The 20,029-nt window shown below is 41.3% G+C and overlaps 1 protein-coding gene across 1 annotated transcript in view; it reads left to right on the top strand.

Moving 5' to 3' along the window:
- The window catches only part of KCNK13 (potassium two pore domain channel subfamily K member 13), a gene marked incomplete at both ends in the record, with an annotated part of 67,090 nt that extends 63,515 nt beyond the window's left edge, over positions 1–3,575 (top strand). The window contains one exon of the mRNA XM_080345429.1: positions 2,683–3,575. Within this exon, the coding sequence (XP_080201555.1) occupies positions 2,683–3,575 (893 nt within the window). The remainder of the gene's footprint in view (positions 1–2,682) is intronic.
- Positions 3,576–20,029: the final 16,454 nt, after the last annotated feature.

Genomic DNA, 20,029 nt, shown 5'->3' with positions numbered 1-20,029 from the left:
ATTTAGTTTCATTTCCACTATTGTAAGCCTTTTGCAATTTTGCCCTCCTGCATTTCTTGACCGATACAATTAACCAGATTTCCTTGGATTTATGAGTATTTCAAACACCACAAAAGTCCATTTAGAGAAAAATGTACTTACTGTCAAACAAGCCCTTGTCTATAATACAGCATTCTGAATTAATCCCGGGTATAATGCTGTGATAGCCAAAGTTAACCAGGCAGAGTGTGGCCCAATACATGGAAATACAAGGCATTTAATGAACTGAAATTATTTCTGGAACTAAAAGCTCATAGCTCATTTTTGACAAATTAGCTTTGAAGGAAAATGCTTGTTAAATTAATATCTTTATATTGCTTTTAGGTTTTCCATTTTAGTGCTTCCTTAGAAATCTTAGCATTGATTGCTACACATTGAGGTTTATAAATAGAAAAATGAACAAAAATTACATTGACTCCAGGAGGTCAAACCAGTGCCCCTGCTGACGAGGAGGAGCTGACAAGGGGTAGAGTCCCCATCAGAGCCTCACTGCCTCTTTTGATTGATGTTTTGCATCTTCTGATATTTATAGCTCACCATGCATTTCCCATCATGCCTGCTTGCTGCCTTTGTTAGTGGCTTTTTATGTACACACATCTCAGTTCTGCTATAAAATCCAGTCAACTAAACAAACAAAGCTGATGAGCTCTGACCGTGATGCCAGTGGTAGGATCCAGAGAGGGGCCTGTGGGAAGCAGCCCAAAGGTGTTGTGCCATGCTAGAAGTGTGAGCCTGATTTACATTTCTCTTCCCAGGGCATTTGCTTTACTCTATGAGAGATCCTGCCCACTGCCCTTCACCCTGTGCTAGAGGCTCCCTTGCCTTTCCGCCCCTGCCCAGCCTGCAGCCCTTCTGCAGTGAGCAGAGGGGCCCGGGACATGGCGGCCCCCAGCCTCCCTCACACTGGCTGCTTTGGGCAGATCCCACCAGCTGCAGAGGTTCCCCTCATCCATCAGTCTTTACGGGTCTGTCCACAGGGTGGAGGTCATGACTTGCATACAAGCCAGACTGCACAGAAAATAAACATCAAAATTAGGACTATAGAGGGATCAGTTTACAGAGCAGAATGGGAAGGTAGAAAGTGAGTGAAAACATATGTGTGCCAAGGAGAACAACAGCAAAAAGTTCTTGTCATAAAGAACGTTTTGTCCATGTGGTTTGTGTCGCCATGCTGTTGCCCACATCACAGAGCTGCAGTCCGGATGTCTCTAGCACCAACATTTGACAAGGAGGCTTGGGCCTCCTGTAGCTCCTCTGGAGGCTGCAGTTTGGCCGCAGATGCAGGTGAGGATGCAGTGACCCTCCAGAGCCCACACTTGGGGTTGTCATTTGGAGGGGGTCCTGCCAGGGGGGTGATGGTGAGGGCTGTCACTTGACCCTGTGAGGCAGGAGCAGTGTTAGAGACCAGTCTGTGCTGGTGGCAGGTTTCCAGTGAAGGGGAGTGCAATTCAGCAGTGTTGGAAACATGGGAGTCTCTTCACACTGCAGTTGTCTGTCTTCCAAGCACAAATGTATTGCACTAAATATGACTTCCTTTATTTCTCAGAGCCTAATGCCTTTATCTCATAATTAGCATCTCGCAATACAAAGACAGGGAAACAAATAACTGTGTCTCTGGTCCAACATGATTGTTCTCTCTTAGCAAGATTGTCTTGGCTTAATTGGTCAGTTATGTAATCCCTTATTAATCCTAATAAACCAACAGGGACTATTACTCCAGTTTGCTCAATGATGTTTGGACATGCTTTTTATTCTTTAATAATATCTTATTACAGTAAGATTGTCTTATCAACAGTTTTAACCAAAACAAAATTACTGTTTTCAGGCTTTAAGAAGGGTTGAGGGAAGCCTGAAGCATCTCTGACCTGAGAAATCCCATGATGGGAATGATGCCAGAGAACACCTAAGTAAAGTCTCACATACAGATTTGAGCTGTGGAGTGGGACACAGAGAAATATGAAAACTTCGGCAATGCTGATTAGAAAAAGGGCTGATAAGGGGTGACAGGCCCCGGCGTCAGATGCAGGGCAGCTCTAATGCCTGCTGGGGACACTCATGAGGGGCTGCTGACCCTGTCAGGAGCTGCCTCCTCTGGCGTGTGCTCCCAGCCTGAGCTTTCCTCCCTGGGCTGCGGTGGGTGCTGGGTGCTGGCTGATGGGCCACCCGCACTTACAGCGGGAGCTAAGTAAGGGTCAGAAAAAACTCATATTGGGTTTACTCAGATGTGGTGGGGATGGACCCCTGTGAGTCAAAAGCCACCCAGAACAGCATCAGAGAGAAGGAAGCGGGTGTGATAACCCCAGAGCCTGGAAGTGATCCCAGGCACAGAGGGGTGGAGCAAGCCTAGCAACCAGAACAAAATTCAGGCCTGCACTAAAGTATATTTTCTTTCCAGCATGTTTTCTTCTGCTTTTTGTTTCATTCTAACTCTGGAGGAAATGCTGGCATGAATTTCCTTCCCCTTACTACTGGGACATGGTCAAGCACAGGTGGGTAACAGCTGGGGAGAGTGTTTTCGCTTTTTTCCAGAGCTGAGCTGTGCCACAGGGATTTACTGACAGTTCATCAGTCTTCCATGTGACAAAACCACCAACAGCATGATTATGGGTTTATTTTTTTCAACTGTTCTGTTTTTTCTTCCAGGGTTTGGCATGACCACCCCAGCCACCGTTGGAGGCAAAATTTTTCTGATATTTTATGGCCTTATAGGATGTGCAGGGACCATTTTGTTCTTTAACCTGTTCCTGGAGCGCTTGATCACAGTCATAGCCTATGTCATGAAGTCCTGCCATGAAAGACAGCTGAGGAGGAAAGGGGTCCTCCCTCACAACAGCCGGCGGGGCTCGGGGAGCTCTGAGGTGGACAGCCTGGCGGGCTGGAAGCCCTCCGTGTACTACGTCATGCTGATTCTATGTGTAGTGTCACTCATCATTTCCTGCTGTGCCTCTGCAATGTACACACCAATCGAAGGGTGGAGTTACTTTGACTCACTTTACTTCTGCTTTGTGGCCTTCAGCACCATTGGTTTTGGTGATCTGGTCAGCAGCCAGAACACCAAATATGAGAGCCAAGGCCTTTACCGTTTTGGCAATTTTGTCTTCATACTCATGGGGGTGTGCTGCATCTATTCCTTATTTAACGTGATCTCTATTGTCATCAAACAATCTATAAACTGGATATTAAAGAAGCTGGACTGTAGGTGCTGCCACAGATGCCAAAGAAAATTATTTCGTTCACGGAGGAACGTGGTAATGCCGGGAAATGTGCGTAGCCGGAGAAACATCTCCATCGAGACTGATGTTGTCAATGAGAGTGACACAGATGGACGCCGGCTGTCAGGCGAGATGATCTCCATGAAAGACTTCCTGGCCTCCAATAAAGTCTCACTGGCCATCATGCAGAAACAGCTGTCGGAAACTGCTAATGGCTATCCGAGGCAAATGGGCTCTAATTCAAAGCAAAACGGATTCTCTGGTGGGGTTGGAGCCTTAGCAATTATGAATAACAGACTGGCAGAGACAAGTGTGGATAGGTGAAATAATAACAGTAAGAAAGTGAAACAGTGTGAACCGTTTCAACAAGTATAGAAACGACATGAATCAAGTGGAAATAGCTAGGGAGAGAGTGTCGCCAGAGGGTGGGATGGATGGGAACAGCATACCTCCTGCTGGAAAACCTCTGACACTTTTTTGGGGGCTGTCACTTAGCGTGTTTGCTCTTTGAATTGCAGCAGTCTCAGCCTGCCTTCTTCCCCCTCCTTCTGTTCCTCAAGCAGGTCACTACAGGAGAAATTTTATTTAGTCTTCAGATCAATTTTCCATGTCCTGTTCTCCTCCATTTATATGAAAGGCAGATTTCAGGTAGAGAAATCTATGGTATGAGAAGCAACCAAGTGTGTCTACTGAACACATTCTTATTTCTGAGCTTTTCGTCTTACTCTCTGTATACCTGTTTTCTGAAAGTAACTTATCTGAGACCAAAAGAGGAATCAGCCTTTCTCTGTGATATTGCAGACCCAATTTAATGGAATAAAACAAACAAACAAATGAACAAACAATTTTCTTTTCTAAATCACTTCTTAAAATGTATTCCTATTTCGAAACAGCTGGGCTTGAAAGGGCAGCTTCTGCTGCCATTAATATTTGTGTAAAACTGGAGTAATTCTATGAAAGTTGGTAGGACTACTCTGGAGCTATTGTGATGTGAATGAGAAGAGAATTTGTCCTTTAGAATTTAATTTAGTCTTCCCTTTAAAAGGATACTGTCAAAGTGATAGAATAAAAATTTATCCTACTTTTGTCTTCTTCTCTCCATTTGCAAAGCATGATTTTTTTTCTAGGCTACTTTTTCTTCTATAATTGAATCACTGTGGCTTTCTGTTTCAAAAATATCAAATTAAATTGAAAACTGCCACGCTGACGAGTTGTATGAATTATTCCACAATAACAGAGACTTTCCCAAATTTCTACTCATATTATGTTCAATTGTAACTGATGCAATTGAGCATCAGCATTATGTAATGCCACTAGTAACTGAGTTTACACAACAGACTTTAGTATGTAATTAGATTGCCATGCCAACTATTATAACAAGTGACTGTGATCACAAAATCACTTTGGCAGTGTCTTTTTTACCTTTCATGTAATTCTGTCATTCTTCATCTGCTTTTCTGGCTTTCAGTGATGATAATGACAGGGTCTTGATTAGGGAAATAGAAAATGTTTAACTCCTCATTTTTCTCAGTGAAATGCTCTGAGTGTTCATTATGACTAGAAAGGAGACTTCAATGAGAAGAATAATAACAGTGAGAAGAATACAAAAACAGGTAACAAAGTGATGTTTAATAGTGCAATCATGCTTTGTATTACGTAACTGGAGAAATAAGGGATTAAATTAACATAAAGTCTAGCAAGAATTTAAGGAAGACTAGGCTGAATTCCTGATTCTCCTTTAACCATGCAATGCATTAAAGCTAAACAGTATATGAGAGTATAAATAATCAGAATTGGTCACAAAAGTCCTGATCCAATTCCCCCTGAAGAGAACAGTACATGCATCAGGATTGAATGTTTTCTCCCAGCTAGGAAAGCTTGTAGAATACTACAATTTTAGGAAATTTAAAACACCAGTATTCAGTTCTTAACTTCTCTTATTAGGAACGATGCAGATAGCTTCTTCAGTTTAATTTGTATTAGGAATTAATATAATATTCTTTTTCTTCATTCTGACCACAAGTTCTTTTATTGAGGTTCCTGATACTGTAGGATAACATTTTAATACTAATTTTAAGCAATATTTGATTTTCAAAATGAAAAAATACCTCTTGGAATCCTTACATATAATAAAGTAAAACCAGATATTAAACAACTGTACTTAACTAGTGAGAAGAATTGCAAGCTCTTTTTGACATATTACAGCTAAAATATCCTGATTAAAAATAAAATCCTGCTGTCCTTAGTTACAAGGAGAGCTTCCAGCTGAAGCCATTAGTCCAAATACTGATATGAACTCAGCTGTGCAGCAGTGGAATGTCCCTAATAGTATCTCTTCATATTTGCATCCAAGTAAAATCTGAATCCACTCCCAAACTTTAACTTTGGTGAAAAAAGCAGTCTGACTTGTTTCTGGGGGGGATTATGTATTAGCAAAAATTGCTACTGAATTATTTTAGATGATATTATAGCACCCGAGATCTGTTACATTGTTATACTTTTTTTACTTTTTTTTTTTCATTGCAAGACCTTCTTTGTCTCAACCTCACTGAATAAAAATACTTGGATATAAAAAGAGAAAAGTACTGTTCTGAAGCCTTTTTTCCGAATTCCTTCAGCAATCCCTCTGTTCACTGCCTGTAACCCTAAAATCTCATTGCATAAGTTTTCCTCATGCTGCTAACTAGCAGAAATAGTTTAGGACTTGACCCATTGCTTAAGAAGGGCTTTCATCATGGGCAGAAAAGCCACAGTCTCGAAGGGTGCAGCTTACTTCTCCATTTATGCCAGTTATTAACTCTAAGTTTCAAATGTCATATTTTGCTGAGCACTGAAGACCAAAGTTACTCAACACTACTCTGTTTTCCAGATGATGGAGGCAACACACATTTTCATCTTAGGCAAATCATCAAAACATGCAAGTTTCTTTAGTTCATGTATTATATAGTTCTGTGTCATTGTCAATGAAGGATCTGGCTTCCATACAGGATTTTGACTCAAATCCTTCCATATCTAATTAGCTTTCAAAATTTGATTCTGGAAGTCTGAACATAGAGCAATATTAATAGAAAATAGGTGAGAAATCAAATGGAAAGAGAAAAACCATACATATATACACTGATGAAAATAGATAAAGCATTACCATCTGTAAGATTATTTAGCTTTTAGATCATTAAGATGGTCTTCAGGTGGTTTCACCTGCTCCCAAGACATAAGGCAGTTATGTTGCTCCTTTCCATTCTTTGTGATACTGAGCCTCAGCCACCCATCACCACAGAGGAATCTTTATCAGTTCTTTTCAATAGATATGAAAACATCTATGGTTATGAAAGCAAGGGACTAATATGCAGCCTTGATCAAATAGACTGGGCAAGGCTGTATGAGATCTTTGGTGTATGCTGGCTCTGCGTTCCATCGATGGGTCCTGACCTGCTCTCCCAAGCAGTGGCTTCCTCATGACCTGAGCCTGCCACTCGCAAGGCTCTCTGCAGTGGTTCTGTGGTCTGATTTAATGCCCATTGAAGATAAAGAGGGAATAAGTGCACTAATTTTGTCTAATCATCTCTGTTCAGATGTGAATTGCCGTTCCAGAGATGAAGGACCAGTACATTCTGTGACTGTGCCATCTTGTATCATGATGTCATCCTGTCCCCAGAAGACCTATGGTTTTGTCGTTGAGTTCCCCCTCTAGCAGCCATGCTGAACATTGCATGAGGCAGCTTTACCTAGGAGACCAGTAGAATTCTTAGAGAATATTTGGGGATAAATAAAAAGACACTTAAGATTGGAAAGGGAAATTTCTGACTTCAGTCCAATGATAGTATAGAGATAGAGAAAACCTCAGAAGCTCAGTTCATAATGTAACACCAGTTTATTAACACTGAAAAACATGTGGAGACATACATGTGCCAAAAGAAGCAAAATTTGGCATAGGAGTGACAAAAATACAGACAACACTGCATTCTTGCATGACTTTTTAAAGTAGTGATGAGGAATGAAATGAAATGAAATGAAATACCGTCAAATAGCCAGAGATCTATTTTCAAAGCTATATAATCTAAATTTTAATGCTGTATTGCGTAACATTACAATCTCAGTCAACAAGACAGAAACCTGCTTTCAAAAGTACTGAGTTTCCTTATTGCCTGCTATGAATTGCACAATGGTTGCTGAGATATGGGTGTGTTTTTTTGGTTTTTTTTGGTTTTTTTAAAAGAAAGTTTTTTTAAAAAATAAAGTTTAGATTCCCCCTTGCAAAAAGTTTTGAGGAAAACCTTGGATGTACCGAGTCTCTGAATCTGCACTTACCAGGTCAGGAGTACCACTAAAATCAGTGGGTTAAACTGCAAGCTGCAGCCTGGCAGACTGAAACTTAAAGTCCTTAATGGAGTAATCTCTAGGAAGTTGGTCTCATAGTTATGCCACACCTTAATAATATCACTATTGCACAATGTAATTACTGCACATGGAAACAAAATATTTAGTGTTAACCAAAACACAATAAAGTAAAGGTAGCTCTTAGTGTTTTCTGGCTAGTCTTAGGTTTTGTACAATTGGTGCATCAGATGCTTTGCTGGGTATGTAGGTGTCAAACGAGTTGCATTAGTTTATCTGCATGAAAGACATGGTCTGCTGTTTACAAGGATATGGACAGGTTTTTCAAAGACATCTAATTCCTGCTGAAAGACAATTCACTTCCCACAACGCATTGACTTTGAGTACAAGTCAGGTACCTAATTCCCTTAGGCAATTTCAGAATCCCAGTCATGTATTAGGTTTTGAATCTAAGCTGACCTGACAGTGTCCCTGAAAAGTTCAAACACTTGGAGCAAGGTTTCAGTGCTGCAGCACAGTAATAGCTGAATTCATTTATTTAAAAGCCTTTTATGGTGAAAGCTTTGCATCAACCAAATAGCACAAGCAATGTTTACAGTTTGTTTGATTTAACCTTGGCCTCTGCCACTATTAATTATATTTGACACATTTACAAATTGAACAACAAACAGAAGGTTGGGCTGGGCATGAAAAACAAACCATCTTCATTTCTCAGACTGAATTAATCAAGAGAAAGAGGTCAGGTTGGGGAAAGAGCTTTCTGATTAACATTATATTTGAATAAAGTTCCTCTGGAGGTGGAGGGTATTAGGTTGTTTGGATGACTCCTCTCCAAGGGCTTTGGAGTGGAGCTGTTTGCTATGACCCACCAAAGCCCTCACTCTGGGTGCAGCAGCTCAGTGAGCTTTAGCTGAGAGAAGGGTCAGCATTTCAGTCAATAGAGTTTGCATCGGTTGTTCTTTTGATTTAGCTTGCTAACATTTGGCTAATATAGTAATTTCTCAGAAACTTCAAGAAGTAGCAAAGCTATTTTGTCCAATTTCATGTACAAGCTGTGGAGAATCACCAAGTGTTTTCTTCCCCCTGGGCAGATAATACTGCCAAATATATGAGTGCAATCTGTCTATTTGAGAACTTTCACAGTAGTTTTTTTGCTTAATCCAGGAAATAGGAATACAATCCCTTCCCTCTTCCTTATTTTCCAAACATCTCTTAGCGTACACAATACTCTGTGCTTACTGCTTAAAAGATCACATTTCACTACGGAAATTAAAGCCGTGGCTCATCAAGGTGGACCAACATATTCCTGTTCTGTATTAGATTTAAGAGGAAGACAGTGTGAACACAAAGAATGACCCTTCAGCTCCAAGTAGTCCAAAGCTTCTTGATATGGCCCATGTTTATAGAGCGTCAAACCAGAGGAAAAACCCCATCACTGCAGACTTTTAAAAGCATTAGCAAAGGTAAAAATAACCTTGTAGAACAGATGCACTCATTTATATTTTTTCTACATTTCCACTCTGTTTGCCTGAAGTTTTCATTATTGGAAATTATTTGCAATCACAGAATCACAGAATGTTAGGGATTGGAAGGTACCTCAAGAGATCATCCAGTCCAATCCCCCTGCCAGAGCAGGAACACCTAGATGAGGTTACACAGAAATGTGTCCAGGCAGGTTTTGAATGTCTCCAGAGTAGGAGACTCCACAACCCCCCTGGGCAGCCTGTTCCAGTGCTCTGTCACCCTTATTGAGAAGAAGTTTCTTCTCAAATTTAAGTGAAACCTCTTGTGTTCCAGTTTGAACCCATTACCCCTTGTCCTACCAGTGGTTGTCACTGAGAAGAGCCTGGCTCCATCCTCGTGACACTCACCCTTTATAATAGAATAAAGAACATAAATTTGCAAAGATTTTGAGAGGCATGATAGTGAGACTTGTTAAAAATGAAATATTATTTTTATCAGGTTGCCTACCTTCTTACAAAGGGAAAGTTTGATTAAAAGTAGAATCAATGGGTTCTCTTTCCAAGCAAGTGTGCCAGTTTCTGGATTCCAAACGGATTTGCTATCGGGTGTCCATGCAGAAGATCCCAGAGAGAGGCAAGATGCCCTAGTTTTCAAACATTGTATTTTGAAATGTCTTTGAAAGCTATTCTGCCTTTCAAAGCAATAGAACACTAGCAGCGTTTTCTGTTTGTGGTCTTCTCTGAGAAAACTGAACCTTGCTTTTTGATATCTTTAGAAGAAAAAGATGCACATGAAGAAAAATGAAAATAACCTACATAACCTTTATATGTACCACTTGGAGCTGCTAAAATCCTCCTCTTTTTGCTAACTTGACGTTTGCATCAGAGTTTAATTTCTACAGCTCACTGAAGAGGTTTGGTCTTATTAGTGAATAGTGACAGTTTGAATAAAAGAACTTTAAAGTTGTATTTGTTCATCTGTTCTAAATGCTGGGAATGAGCTGATGGTCTGAGTAACAGGTGCTGTGTGAAGTCTGTTAAAAAGGTTGGAGTCACCATTGCTCACATCTCTGCGATGGTCAGGGAGACACTGTGACCAGTTGAGTTCATATTGCTGCAGTAGCAGCAATTGCTGGCTGTTAACCTCTGGGTGTCATATTGTCTGCATCTAGTATTCAGGGCTAGAAGTAAACAGAGATAATGCTGTCCAGAACCACCAGTTCAGAAATTCACAGAGCAATTTACTCTGGAAGAGGCCTCTGGATGCTATCTAGTCTCTAAACCCTTTTCCAAAGCAGGTCCAGCTAGTTTCTGCCCACCTCAGAGCAAATGCCTGTAATTTGGTGGGTGATCCTGGCTCTGCCAGTAGAACTCTGTTCACGGGGTGCTGGATGGGCCCTTCTCTCATGAAACACTGACCACCACCTTGTACCAAGGGCAAGTCACAGCACTTCTCTGCAGCTACTGCATTTGGGCAAATACTTTGCTCTAAGTTGAACACATTTCTTTGTAAACAGCACCTACGCAGCTGCTTTTCTCAGCCTAATACATAGCAGATGGGTATCCTGACCCCTAGGCGTTATTGTTGGCAGTGATATTAGAGATGGCAGGGACTGAAAAGGTCATCAGTCTGTCAGCTCTGGGTTTCTAGGCAGGGGTATGACCCCTTGGGCAAGGAACCTATGGTATCTTGGCTTGGCTCTGCACATTGGATTTGTCTGTGTTCTCAGCTCAGGAACGGATTCAGCTCCACTGAAATCAATGGAGACTTTGCCACTGAGCTCTTTCTGACATTTTTCACAAGAATTAATTTCGCGCTACAAAATAATCCAAAGAACTGTTAACTAGCCTTTTGCTTTGCTTTTACCACCAGTTGTGCAAATACTAATTCTACTCAAGCAGTACTGTGTTCTGCACCAGCTTCTCAGCCAGGGTCCATTATTTGGTTAACAAAATAATAATCTACTTATAAGGAACACTTATTTAAGTTTGAAAGTATTCAGACTATTATCTCTAAGAATTGTTTGCTGGTCACTCATTTCCTCAGCTGGAAACTCTGACAAATAATAACACTTTCCCTGAAATGCCCTGCACTTCTGCAAGGGCAGGTGTTGTTCTGTGCTCACTGCCTGTGTCAGGTTGTTCTTTCCTTCAACTTGCTTCCCTCAGTCCACACCCACAAGATCTTCTTGCCTCCTTTTTTTCTTTCCATTCATCTTTGTCTCAGTTAATCAAATCCTTCCCCTAGCCAAATAAACCATTGAATGTGCCGCTGTTGAATATTGCACTTGAAAGTGGACTCACTGTCAAAAAGGATTCTTGTAAAACAAAGACCTCTTTGTTCAATGAGGATTCAGAGCCATACCTCATCCATGAAATGTAATGATAAAGATGTGTTTTTATTATTTTTCATACCTACTTCCACTGAGAGTAACAAGACAGTTTTTAGGAAGCTGGAATTAAAGTATCACGTAGAGGTACTTGGATGTAGAACAGCAGAAGTGTCTTTGATGCCTTGGCAGCCAGAAGGGATATTCTGCCTCTTTTTGTATATCCAATTGGCCTGCAATTTGCGTGGAAGCTTATATTCTCTATGGATGCCTTCAGTAAAGGCTGCTGAGCTGACTGAGCTTCATGGTATCAATATTTGTCACTTTTGGCTTACTATATTTTTAATAAATGAATGGGTTTGCATTTGTCTGTGAGCACAGTAACAATCAGTAACACTCCAGACTTCCCTAGGTATCAGGGAAACAATAGTCTTGACTTCACTTTTCTTCCTTTGAATAAGGACTGATCTTCATGGCAGCTATAAACCACAACCATGGCAGAGATGTTAAAGAATTTTACCTCATCAGCTTCTTGGCCATGATTTCACTGGCATTTGAGTAGAATTTCTCCCAGCAGTACCAGAGCAATAATAAGATGTTCTTAAAGCATTTCTTCCCACTGCTTGATGGAACCAAAGTGCATGGGATCAGACTAGACATACGTGCCTGTCTGCTGCTGCTCTGTTTTAAACATGGTCCAGTTTCAAATAAAATTGCCAAAGGGGGGTGAGGTGTCTCACACTTCCCACACATTTTGATAAAATTAGCAGTCCACCTGAGAAGAAGTCTGAGAGGCAGGCTTGCAACCTGTTAGGTACAAGAAAAGCCACACAGAGCAAGTCAGGAGGAAAAGAAAGCGAGGCACAAAGAGAGAATGATGTCCTGAATGTCCTGTCATCCAGGAAAGAGTCAAACAGAGCTTATACCTTCCTGGACTCACAGCACAGTTTTGAAGTGAAAACAGCTTCATGTGGTCCACCGATCACAGACCTATGTTTTTGTCTCATAGTGTATCTAGCTTTTAGTAAAAGAGTTGACTCCAACTGAGAAATTGTTTCATACCAGGAATAAGATTTCTGACCTCCTTTCTACAAATTACTGAAATCCCATGTCCTGCAAAGCACGAAAAAGATTGTTGCAATATTCTAGCATCACTTAAAAAAAAAAATCCCTTCAGTGTGCCAGGATTTTAACTTTTTTTATGTTTAACTCAATCAGCTTCTTTGCTGGCTACCCTGAGCTCTGTTACCTTCTTTGGATGTCCAAGGCTTGAAGGCCCTATGTTTAAACTGGAACTACAGAAATGTGTCACCATATTTGCAAAAGATTTGGTGCTTGTTTGACGCCATGTAACAGTTCTGTGCAATAGCAAGAATTAGTATCTACAGAATAGAGTCCATGATGATAAGAAAACAGAGAACTTTGTCATGCTCTTAATGGATTTTCAGTGTTAGACATTCCACAGTATTTCCAGGCAACTTACTGGAGAGCATAATGAATTTTACTTTCAAACATTCCTCCAAATGCTAAATTTCAATTTCCTTTGCTACAGCCAAGGCACATTGTTTGCATCCTAGCCATGTGTAGAACAGAATATTCCCTTCCTTTTCCAAAGGAAGGTGTTTTTTGCAAAATGTCCTCTTAGCCTTTGCTACCCCAGACTATAAAAATCCCTTTCCATATGTGACATTATTTATAATTTCTCTACTGTCCTCCAGACTGTCTGTTTGATCCACTTTATTTATTTTTCCTTTGAAGTGTTGTGTTCAAAATCAAATACAGTGACACAGAAAATATTTTATTAATAGAGCGTGGAGCAGTATGATTATTTTCCACATCTTACATACAATGTCCTGTCCATTTTAGGTTCTAGGCTAGTGCTTGCTATCTTAAAACACTGTTGATTCATCTTCAGTTTGTCATGTGGTATTGATGCCAAATTCTTTTTTCCAAAACCCTTTATCTAAATTCTAGTGCCTCCAGTCTACGCAGGTGATTGTTCCTATGTACCATTTTACACATATTGTTTTTGAATTGCTTCTGTTTTTTTCAGATCCCTTTCCCACACTCATTTTGGTCCTTCAGCATCTTCGTCACTTCTGACTGCCTGGAATCATCTTCAGACTTAACAGTTGTGTTCTCTATTCCATCATCCAAGTTATTAATAAAAATATTGTCCCAGGTCTTGCAGAACCTAATAGATCCCTTCTTCCAGTTTGAAACTGAACTATCATTCCGTACATTCTGTTGTCTCAATACTGTTTCCCAATCAATTTTGTACTCATGTTAGTTTCATGAAGTGTTATGGACAGTAAGCTGCAATTGCAGTATTTTTATTCCAGGTTCTGAGATGTGCACCAGAAGATACTTAGCTTTCAGATCCCTGGGTGAATTTGCACAACTGATTAGTAGGGGAAAAAGTAGTTAAAATTTTAAATCAAACACAAGTAAAGCTTGATTTACCAGCCTCCAACACAAAACTCTATTCTGTCATTTTACAGTTACCTCTTATAAAATAATTTTTTTCCCAGAGCTACAGAAGTAGATGAAATTATTTGAAAGATTACCTGGAAGAATTCAATTTGAAAAATACAAAAGTACTTGGCAATACATGGTAGGACTTTGGTTAGTTTTTTTCCTTAAGGACAAGTTTTTTTGTTCTACTGATTAAAATTAATTAAAAAAAAAAAAAAGTCAACATGCAATATTTTTCTATAGATACAAGTTAAATTTTAATTAGTTTGTGCATCAAATCCTATTTTAGGTGAGATTATGCCAGATATATTTAACCTGAAAAGTACTAAGACACAAACAGCTTTTTGTGTGTGTGTGATGAAAAGGTTTTTCAAGAATGATCTTCCCTTGATTGTTAGGCTGTTGATTATATTTTTGAAACACTGATCTCTGTGAGTACAGCAGGAATAGAACTGTGTGACCAGCAGATCATAGAAACATCCTTGCTTTAATCCCCAAACATACTTTGTGGATTTATGATGAATGTGCTTATTATTCATTTGTCTAAGGCATCTTGACTTACGGTCCACTAGCAAATGCCTATCTGACAGAAAAAAAAAAATGTAAAATGTCCTTTGCATTCTCATCAGATACCCTTCATAAGGAAATCATCCTTGCAGGGAAGTTGGCCTGAGCTAAGGTTTCCTGGAGGGAAGTCCTGCTGCTCCCTCTCTGAACCCTGGACACATTAAATATACAAAATCTGCTGCGTAGGAGGTAGGTCAATACAGCAAAGCCATCACTTGCTTGATTTCAATAGACACTGAATGGGCTCATGAGAGAAGTTGTATCACGACTGTTCGGCAACAGTAATAACTGTAATAAGCGATTTCTAGCACAGGACAGCATAGAGCTGAATGGGACCTGTGGAAGCAAATATAAGTTAATAGTAACAGCAAACAACGGGCAGTGTAGAACAAGACTGCAGAGAGGAAAAGGATGAGAACTCACTGAACATGCTTCTCATCTTCTTACAACCTTTAGGAAGGGACATTGGATGTCAGTGAGGACTGGGTGTAGATTAGGACTTACAAAAGGCAAGCACTGGTCTCTTTTCAGGGAAATTTTTGGGACTACTCTTTCAAGAAGCTGCCCCTCACTGTATATGCAAAATTGCCAGCTACATGCAGCATCCTGGCAATCCTATTGACATAGTGAGTTGCAGCAGGGGAATATGTGATAATCAAAGTATGTTTTAGTTATTTTTACAGGAAAAGAGTATTGTCCTCAAGTGAAGGGAAGTACTTAAGTATCTTAAACAGACTAGGTTCTTCACAAATAAACTTTCTAAGTGATCTAGATTATTTAGGTGCATGAACCTGAAACGAGAGTTATTTTCAGCCAGGTTCCATAGGCCACTTTCAAAAAGTGGGTCTGTTTCCAACATCAGCCCACTTTCTTGTTCCCCTTGCACCACTGCTCCAATGTGGCCACATCACCCCAAATCTCTCCTTCAACATGAAGGCAGCCACCACACACCACATGCTTCTTCCTGCTCTGCACACTAAGCTGAGCCTCTCTGGACCTGCAGGGTTCAGAGGCATGTGTGGCTCCATCCCATGAGGCCCGCTGTGGTGCCATAGCAAGGCATTTGCCTGCTCTTGCAGTTTGTTTTCATGGTCATCCAGCTCTGATTTTCCTGGGGAGCGGCTCTGCAGTCAGGCAGCCACATGTGCTGGAGGCCTCCCATGCACCTGCAGCCCCGTGTTCGTGCCCTGCAGCAGCAGCAAAGGCTGCGCCTCAGCCTGTCTGCCCAGCTGCTGATGGAGGGTTCATAGTATCACAGTATCACAGTATATTTGGGATTGGAAAGGACCTCAAAAGATCATCTAGTCCAATCCCCCTGCTGGAGCAGGAACGCCTAGGTGAGGTTGCACAGGAACATGTCCAGGTGGGTCTTGAATGTCTCCAAAGAAGGAGACTCCACAACCCCCCTGGGCAGTCTGTTCCAGTGCTCTGTCACCCTTACTGAGAAGAAGTTTTTTCTCAAATTTAAGTGGAACCTCTTGTGTTCCAGCTTGATCCCATTGCCCCTTGTCCTATCATTGTTTGCCACCGAGAAGAGCCTCGCTGCCCAGACAGCAGTTTGGGTGCCTGGGCCCCCTGCACGCCCCTGGAGCACAGACTCGCAGAGTCGGGGAGCTTTGGGAGAGTTTTAGGAAATGGTAGGATTCTGCTCAGACATTCCTTTACTTAAAAAGCCTCTCTACTAACATAGCTAGCAAAAACCACCATGAGCAAGTTTTCCTGTGAGCAGCGGAACTAACAATGCCTGTGTGTGTACAAATTTATGTCTGATGTCCCCAGTACATGATCCCTGCATTGACTTGCAACATCCACATATTTTCTGTACCTTCAGCAAAGTCATCCAGTCCCTTTCTTTCTATTCCAAATGGCACCCTAATCCAATACCCCCATTGCATATTTAATATCCAATATTCAGATAGTCTCAGCTCCTTCCTGTAGCCATAGCAAGCCTACTATGATACCCCATTTTCCACATTTTTAATACCCCATCTCCTGTATTGCCCCCTGGCCAGCACATCCTAAGCTGGTGGTGGCTGGGCAGGCTGCTAACAGGCCAGGTAACAGCTTGCCCTGCCTTTTCCTCAGGCACACTTCTCTCCTAGACACTTACATTTACACAGTTTGTAGAAATTTAATATCTTTCATATTTCTACCCCTCCATCAAATGTGATTTAAAATAATCAAGAAATTGAAGTGCTTTCAAAGAGTCCCAACAGTTGTGTTCCCAGCTCATTGCCAACAAAAATTGTGAGCAGGAGCCTGTAACCATGACAAACTTCTAATACTTAACAGGTATTGTGATGGGGGAAAGGAATCTACATCTGACTCAGTCCAGTTGCCAGCACAAATACTCTAATAACTAAGCAGAATCAGGGTGTTCCAGTAATGAATATCAGAATATTTCAGGGTCAGTGGAAAACCTGAACAAAGAATAATATTTCACATTTGTAGAGCTAAAGATAACTGAGGCACTCCAGAAACACTGTGTTATTAGCAGATGTAACCACTCAAATACATTCTGTTTTAAAGGGAAAGCATTAAATTGCATGAGATGAGTTCTGAATTATATTTATAGAGGCAAATAAAAACAGCTATTGCCTGTACCTCCAAAGGAGCTGAATGATGACATCTGCTCAAAGTGCAAAGCAAGTGAAAAAGAAGTAGTATGTTAAACTGTATTAAGAAGATGTGCTATTGTGCTGTAGAGATAAGATTTATGTTCTCATCCTGGTTATTATTGTAATAGCTTGACAAAAAGATGGTTATGAAAGTCAAAAAATGAAACCCAAGGAAAAGCAGTTTAAAAAATTCAAATCAAAGGTCTCTGAATGCTTACTTCCAAGACAAGGAAGACAAAGTCAGGAGTATTTGCAGATCTGAGTCATTAAATAAGTGTGAATCTTGCTTATACTGTGACTGGAAAGAAGAGAAAAACAAGGGGCATAGGGCATGACAGAAAAGCCGGTCCTTCAGCACCAGCCCCGCCGGGTGCTCACGAGGGCAGCTCTTCCCTCCTGTGCAGGTACGACAGGAGCAAGGCTCACACATCTCACTGAGTCCCAGCGTGCCCACAAGAATGACCACTTGCAGAATAGAAGGAACAGAACCGATAAATATCAGAACCCATTTAGTTATCTCCATTGAAAGCCTTAAAAATAATTGAATGGGAATAAAATGGTAAGAAAAAGAAAAGGCAAATAAAGGGGGGGAAAGTGCACTTTTAAGTTTGTGTTTAGTTAAAGCAGAACAATAATCATGTAAAAATGCAGTAGAATTTTTTTTAAATGGTGTCGACATAAATAGTAATTGTACCATTTGAAATAAAACGATGCTTCTGAATCATCATTCTTCCAGGCAGACAGTGTTAAGAAAAAATTGTCCTCTCCTGCAAAACAATTTTTTATAAAAAGTGCATTTGAAGTTTTTTTCTTCAGCAGTTGGTGCTAAGGACTCATAACCAGACCAATAAGCCTCCTGAACACTGTTTCCCATGTTACACATCTGCTCAGGAAGTACGTGAGCAAAGTAAGTTTACTTTAGAAATTTATACCTGTGCTAAAAGCAATAGAGATGCTGTAACTGAATATTTATTAAGCAAAATGTATGTTTATATACTGCAACCATATCATACATTTAAAGATTTTCTTCTTTGCAGACAAATGCTCAGGAAAGCAAAAGGTTTGTTACAACAGATGAAAACTGCCAAGTTACTTTCCAGCTTTGGTAAATGCTGTGAATGGTTTAAGGGCGAAGAAGTTACATAAACAGATTTTTCAGGTGGGCGTAAACTGACAGGTTTACACCAAAGAAGGATTTGGCCTTTGACACTGTGGAACCTAATATTAGGGCAGCTCTTTCCCATGAAAATAGAGTATTGCTCTATCTGAAACCTTCTGGAGTGCCCACATTTCTGATTTTTGCAGCACTCAGGTATTAGAATAACAGTAGGGGTACAGTGTAGAAGTGCATTTATGTTCAAAGACCTGTAAGGAAATGAATGCTAGTGTGCTAATATATGTAGCTCTATGAATCTTTTAGATTGCATTTTAAGTGTTATATTCCATCATCATATTCTACTTCAACAGCTCTTTTTTGCAGAGTCTGAGAATTGCTACATAAGCTTAGCGCCAGGGATTAGGCTAATGTTCAACGAAGATAGGCAACTGCGATAATACATCATTCAAAACTCACATTTCATGAGATTCAAATATTTTGAACTGATTTTCCCACTATTTCTTGAATTACTTATTCATTTGATGACACTTTCTCATTGAGAAATATTCAATTATTGACCAGCTATTAGAAAAATTGGTGCAGCATACTGAAAGCAATAAGGAAGTATAAAATCTGACCCTTTAAAGGCACTATTGTCACCAAGTTTGGCTCCCACAAATGAGAAGCTATGAGTATGAATAACATGAAATCCATTTATTTTCGTGTCCAGAAATGGTTTGTAAGTTATTTAAAAATGAAAATACTGATATTTTTATATTCAATAAAAGATAGCAATGTTATCATACATGTGCGGATTAATTTTTTTCAGGTAACACTGTCCCAAATGACTACCTGCTTGATACTACAAACCAGCAGACACTAGGAAACATGTTAGTTTTTTTCCAAACGCCTTTTCGGTTTGTACAAGGGCAGGATTAGCAGCAGTGCTACAAGACACAGGAAATCATGGCTGGTGTTTTGGGGCGAAGCTGGGATTTGGCACTTTGCGTCACAAATGAGAAGCGTTTGCCCAGGTCAGAAGGCTGCTGTCTGAGCAGAGATTCCAAGCCTTTCATGCAGGAGGGCTTCTTGTTGTTCCTGCCATATGACAGGGACACAGCCTGGCCCCCATATCAGCCCCCAAGCAGGGGGTGCTCTCAGCCCCACATGCAGGCCCTGCTCCTCCCTTCACAGCTGCCAGGTGTTTTGGGGAGGCACCAGGTGACCTCCTGACATTGGGGACCAAAGTCAACCGTGAGGCAGTCCCTCAGGGAGCCATGTGCTTTGGCCTGTGCCCTGTGGGGTCACACTCAGCTGGGAGGTGTGGGGAGACAACCAAGCTTGTGAGGCACCATGGCAGACACCGCCTGAGACCTGCCAAGCCGAGGTGCGTCTGGATGAGAGCAAGCTGAGGGGAACCAGGGTTGGTATGGCTCTGAGGTGGCCAGGTAGGGCCATGGAGACAGAGATGGGCTAAGGCTGGGCCAGGACATGGCCCCACAGCCATGTAGGGCAGGGCTATGGGGAGCAGCATCACTGTGGCCGGGGCTGATGGCCCTGGGGGGGCTGCCATGGGTCCTGGGCCATGGGCAGAGGCCAGTCAGGGCCAGTGAGGCTCTCAGTGCTCTCACTCGTACAGAGTTTGCCCTTGTGAGGGCAAGAGCTCCAGTTTAGACAGCCAGGGCTGCCCCTGGGCATGGGCCTGTCTGCTGGCAGAGATGAGAAACAGCCTCTTTAGGCCAGAGCTTCTCAAGGGGAGGTGAGAGCATGATGAGGCTGGTGATTTGCTTCAGTTTCTGTTCCCCAGGGAAGTCCCACCAGTGATGCCCCAAAGCTCCACCAGCCATTTGCTTGGCGTGGCACTGCTCGACATGGCTGCTCCCCACGGCACCCT

Source organism: Nesoenas mayeri, assembly GCF_963082525.1.
Source record: "Nesoenas mayeri genome assembly, chromosome: 5".
Classification (NCBI taxonomy): domain Eukaryota; kingdom Metazoa; phylum Chordata; class Aves; order Columbiformes; family Columbidae; genus Nesoenas; species Nesoenas mayeri.
Note: the sequence above shows the minus strand (reverse complement) of the source record. Positions and strands in the feature narration are given on the sequence as shown.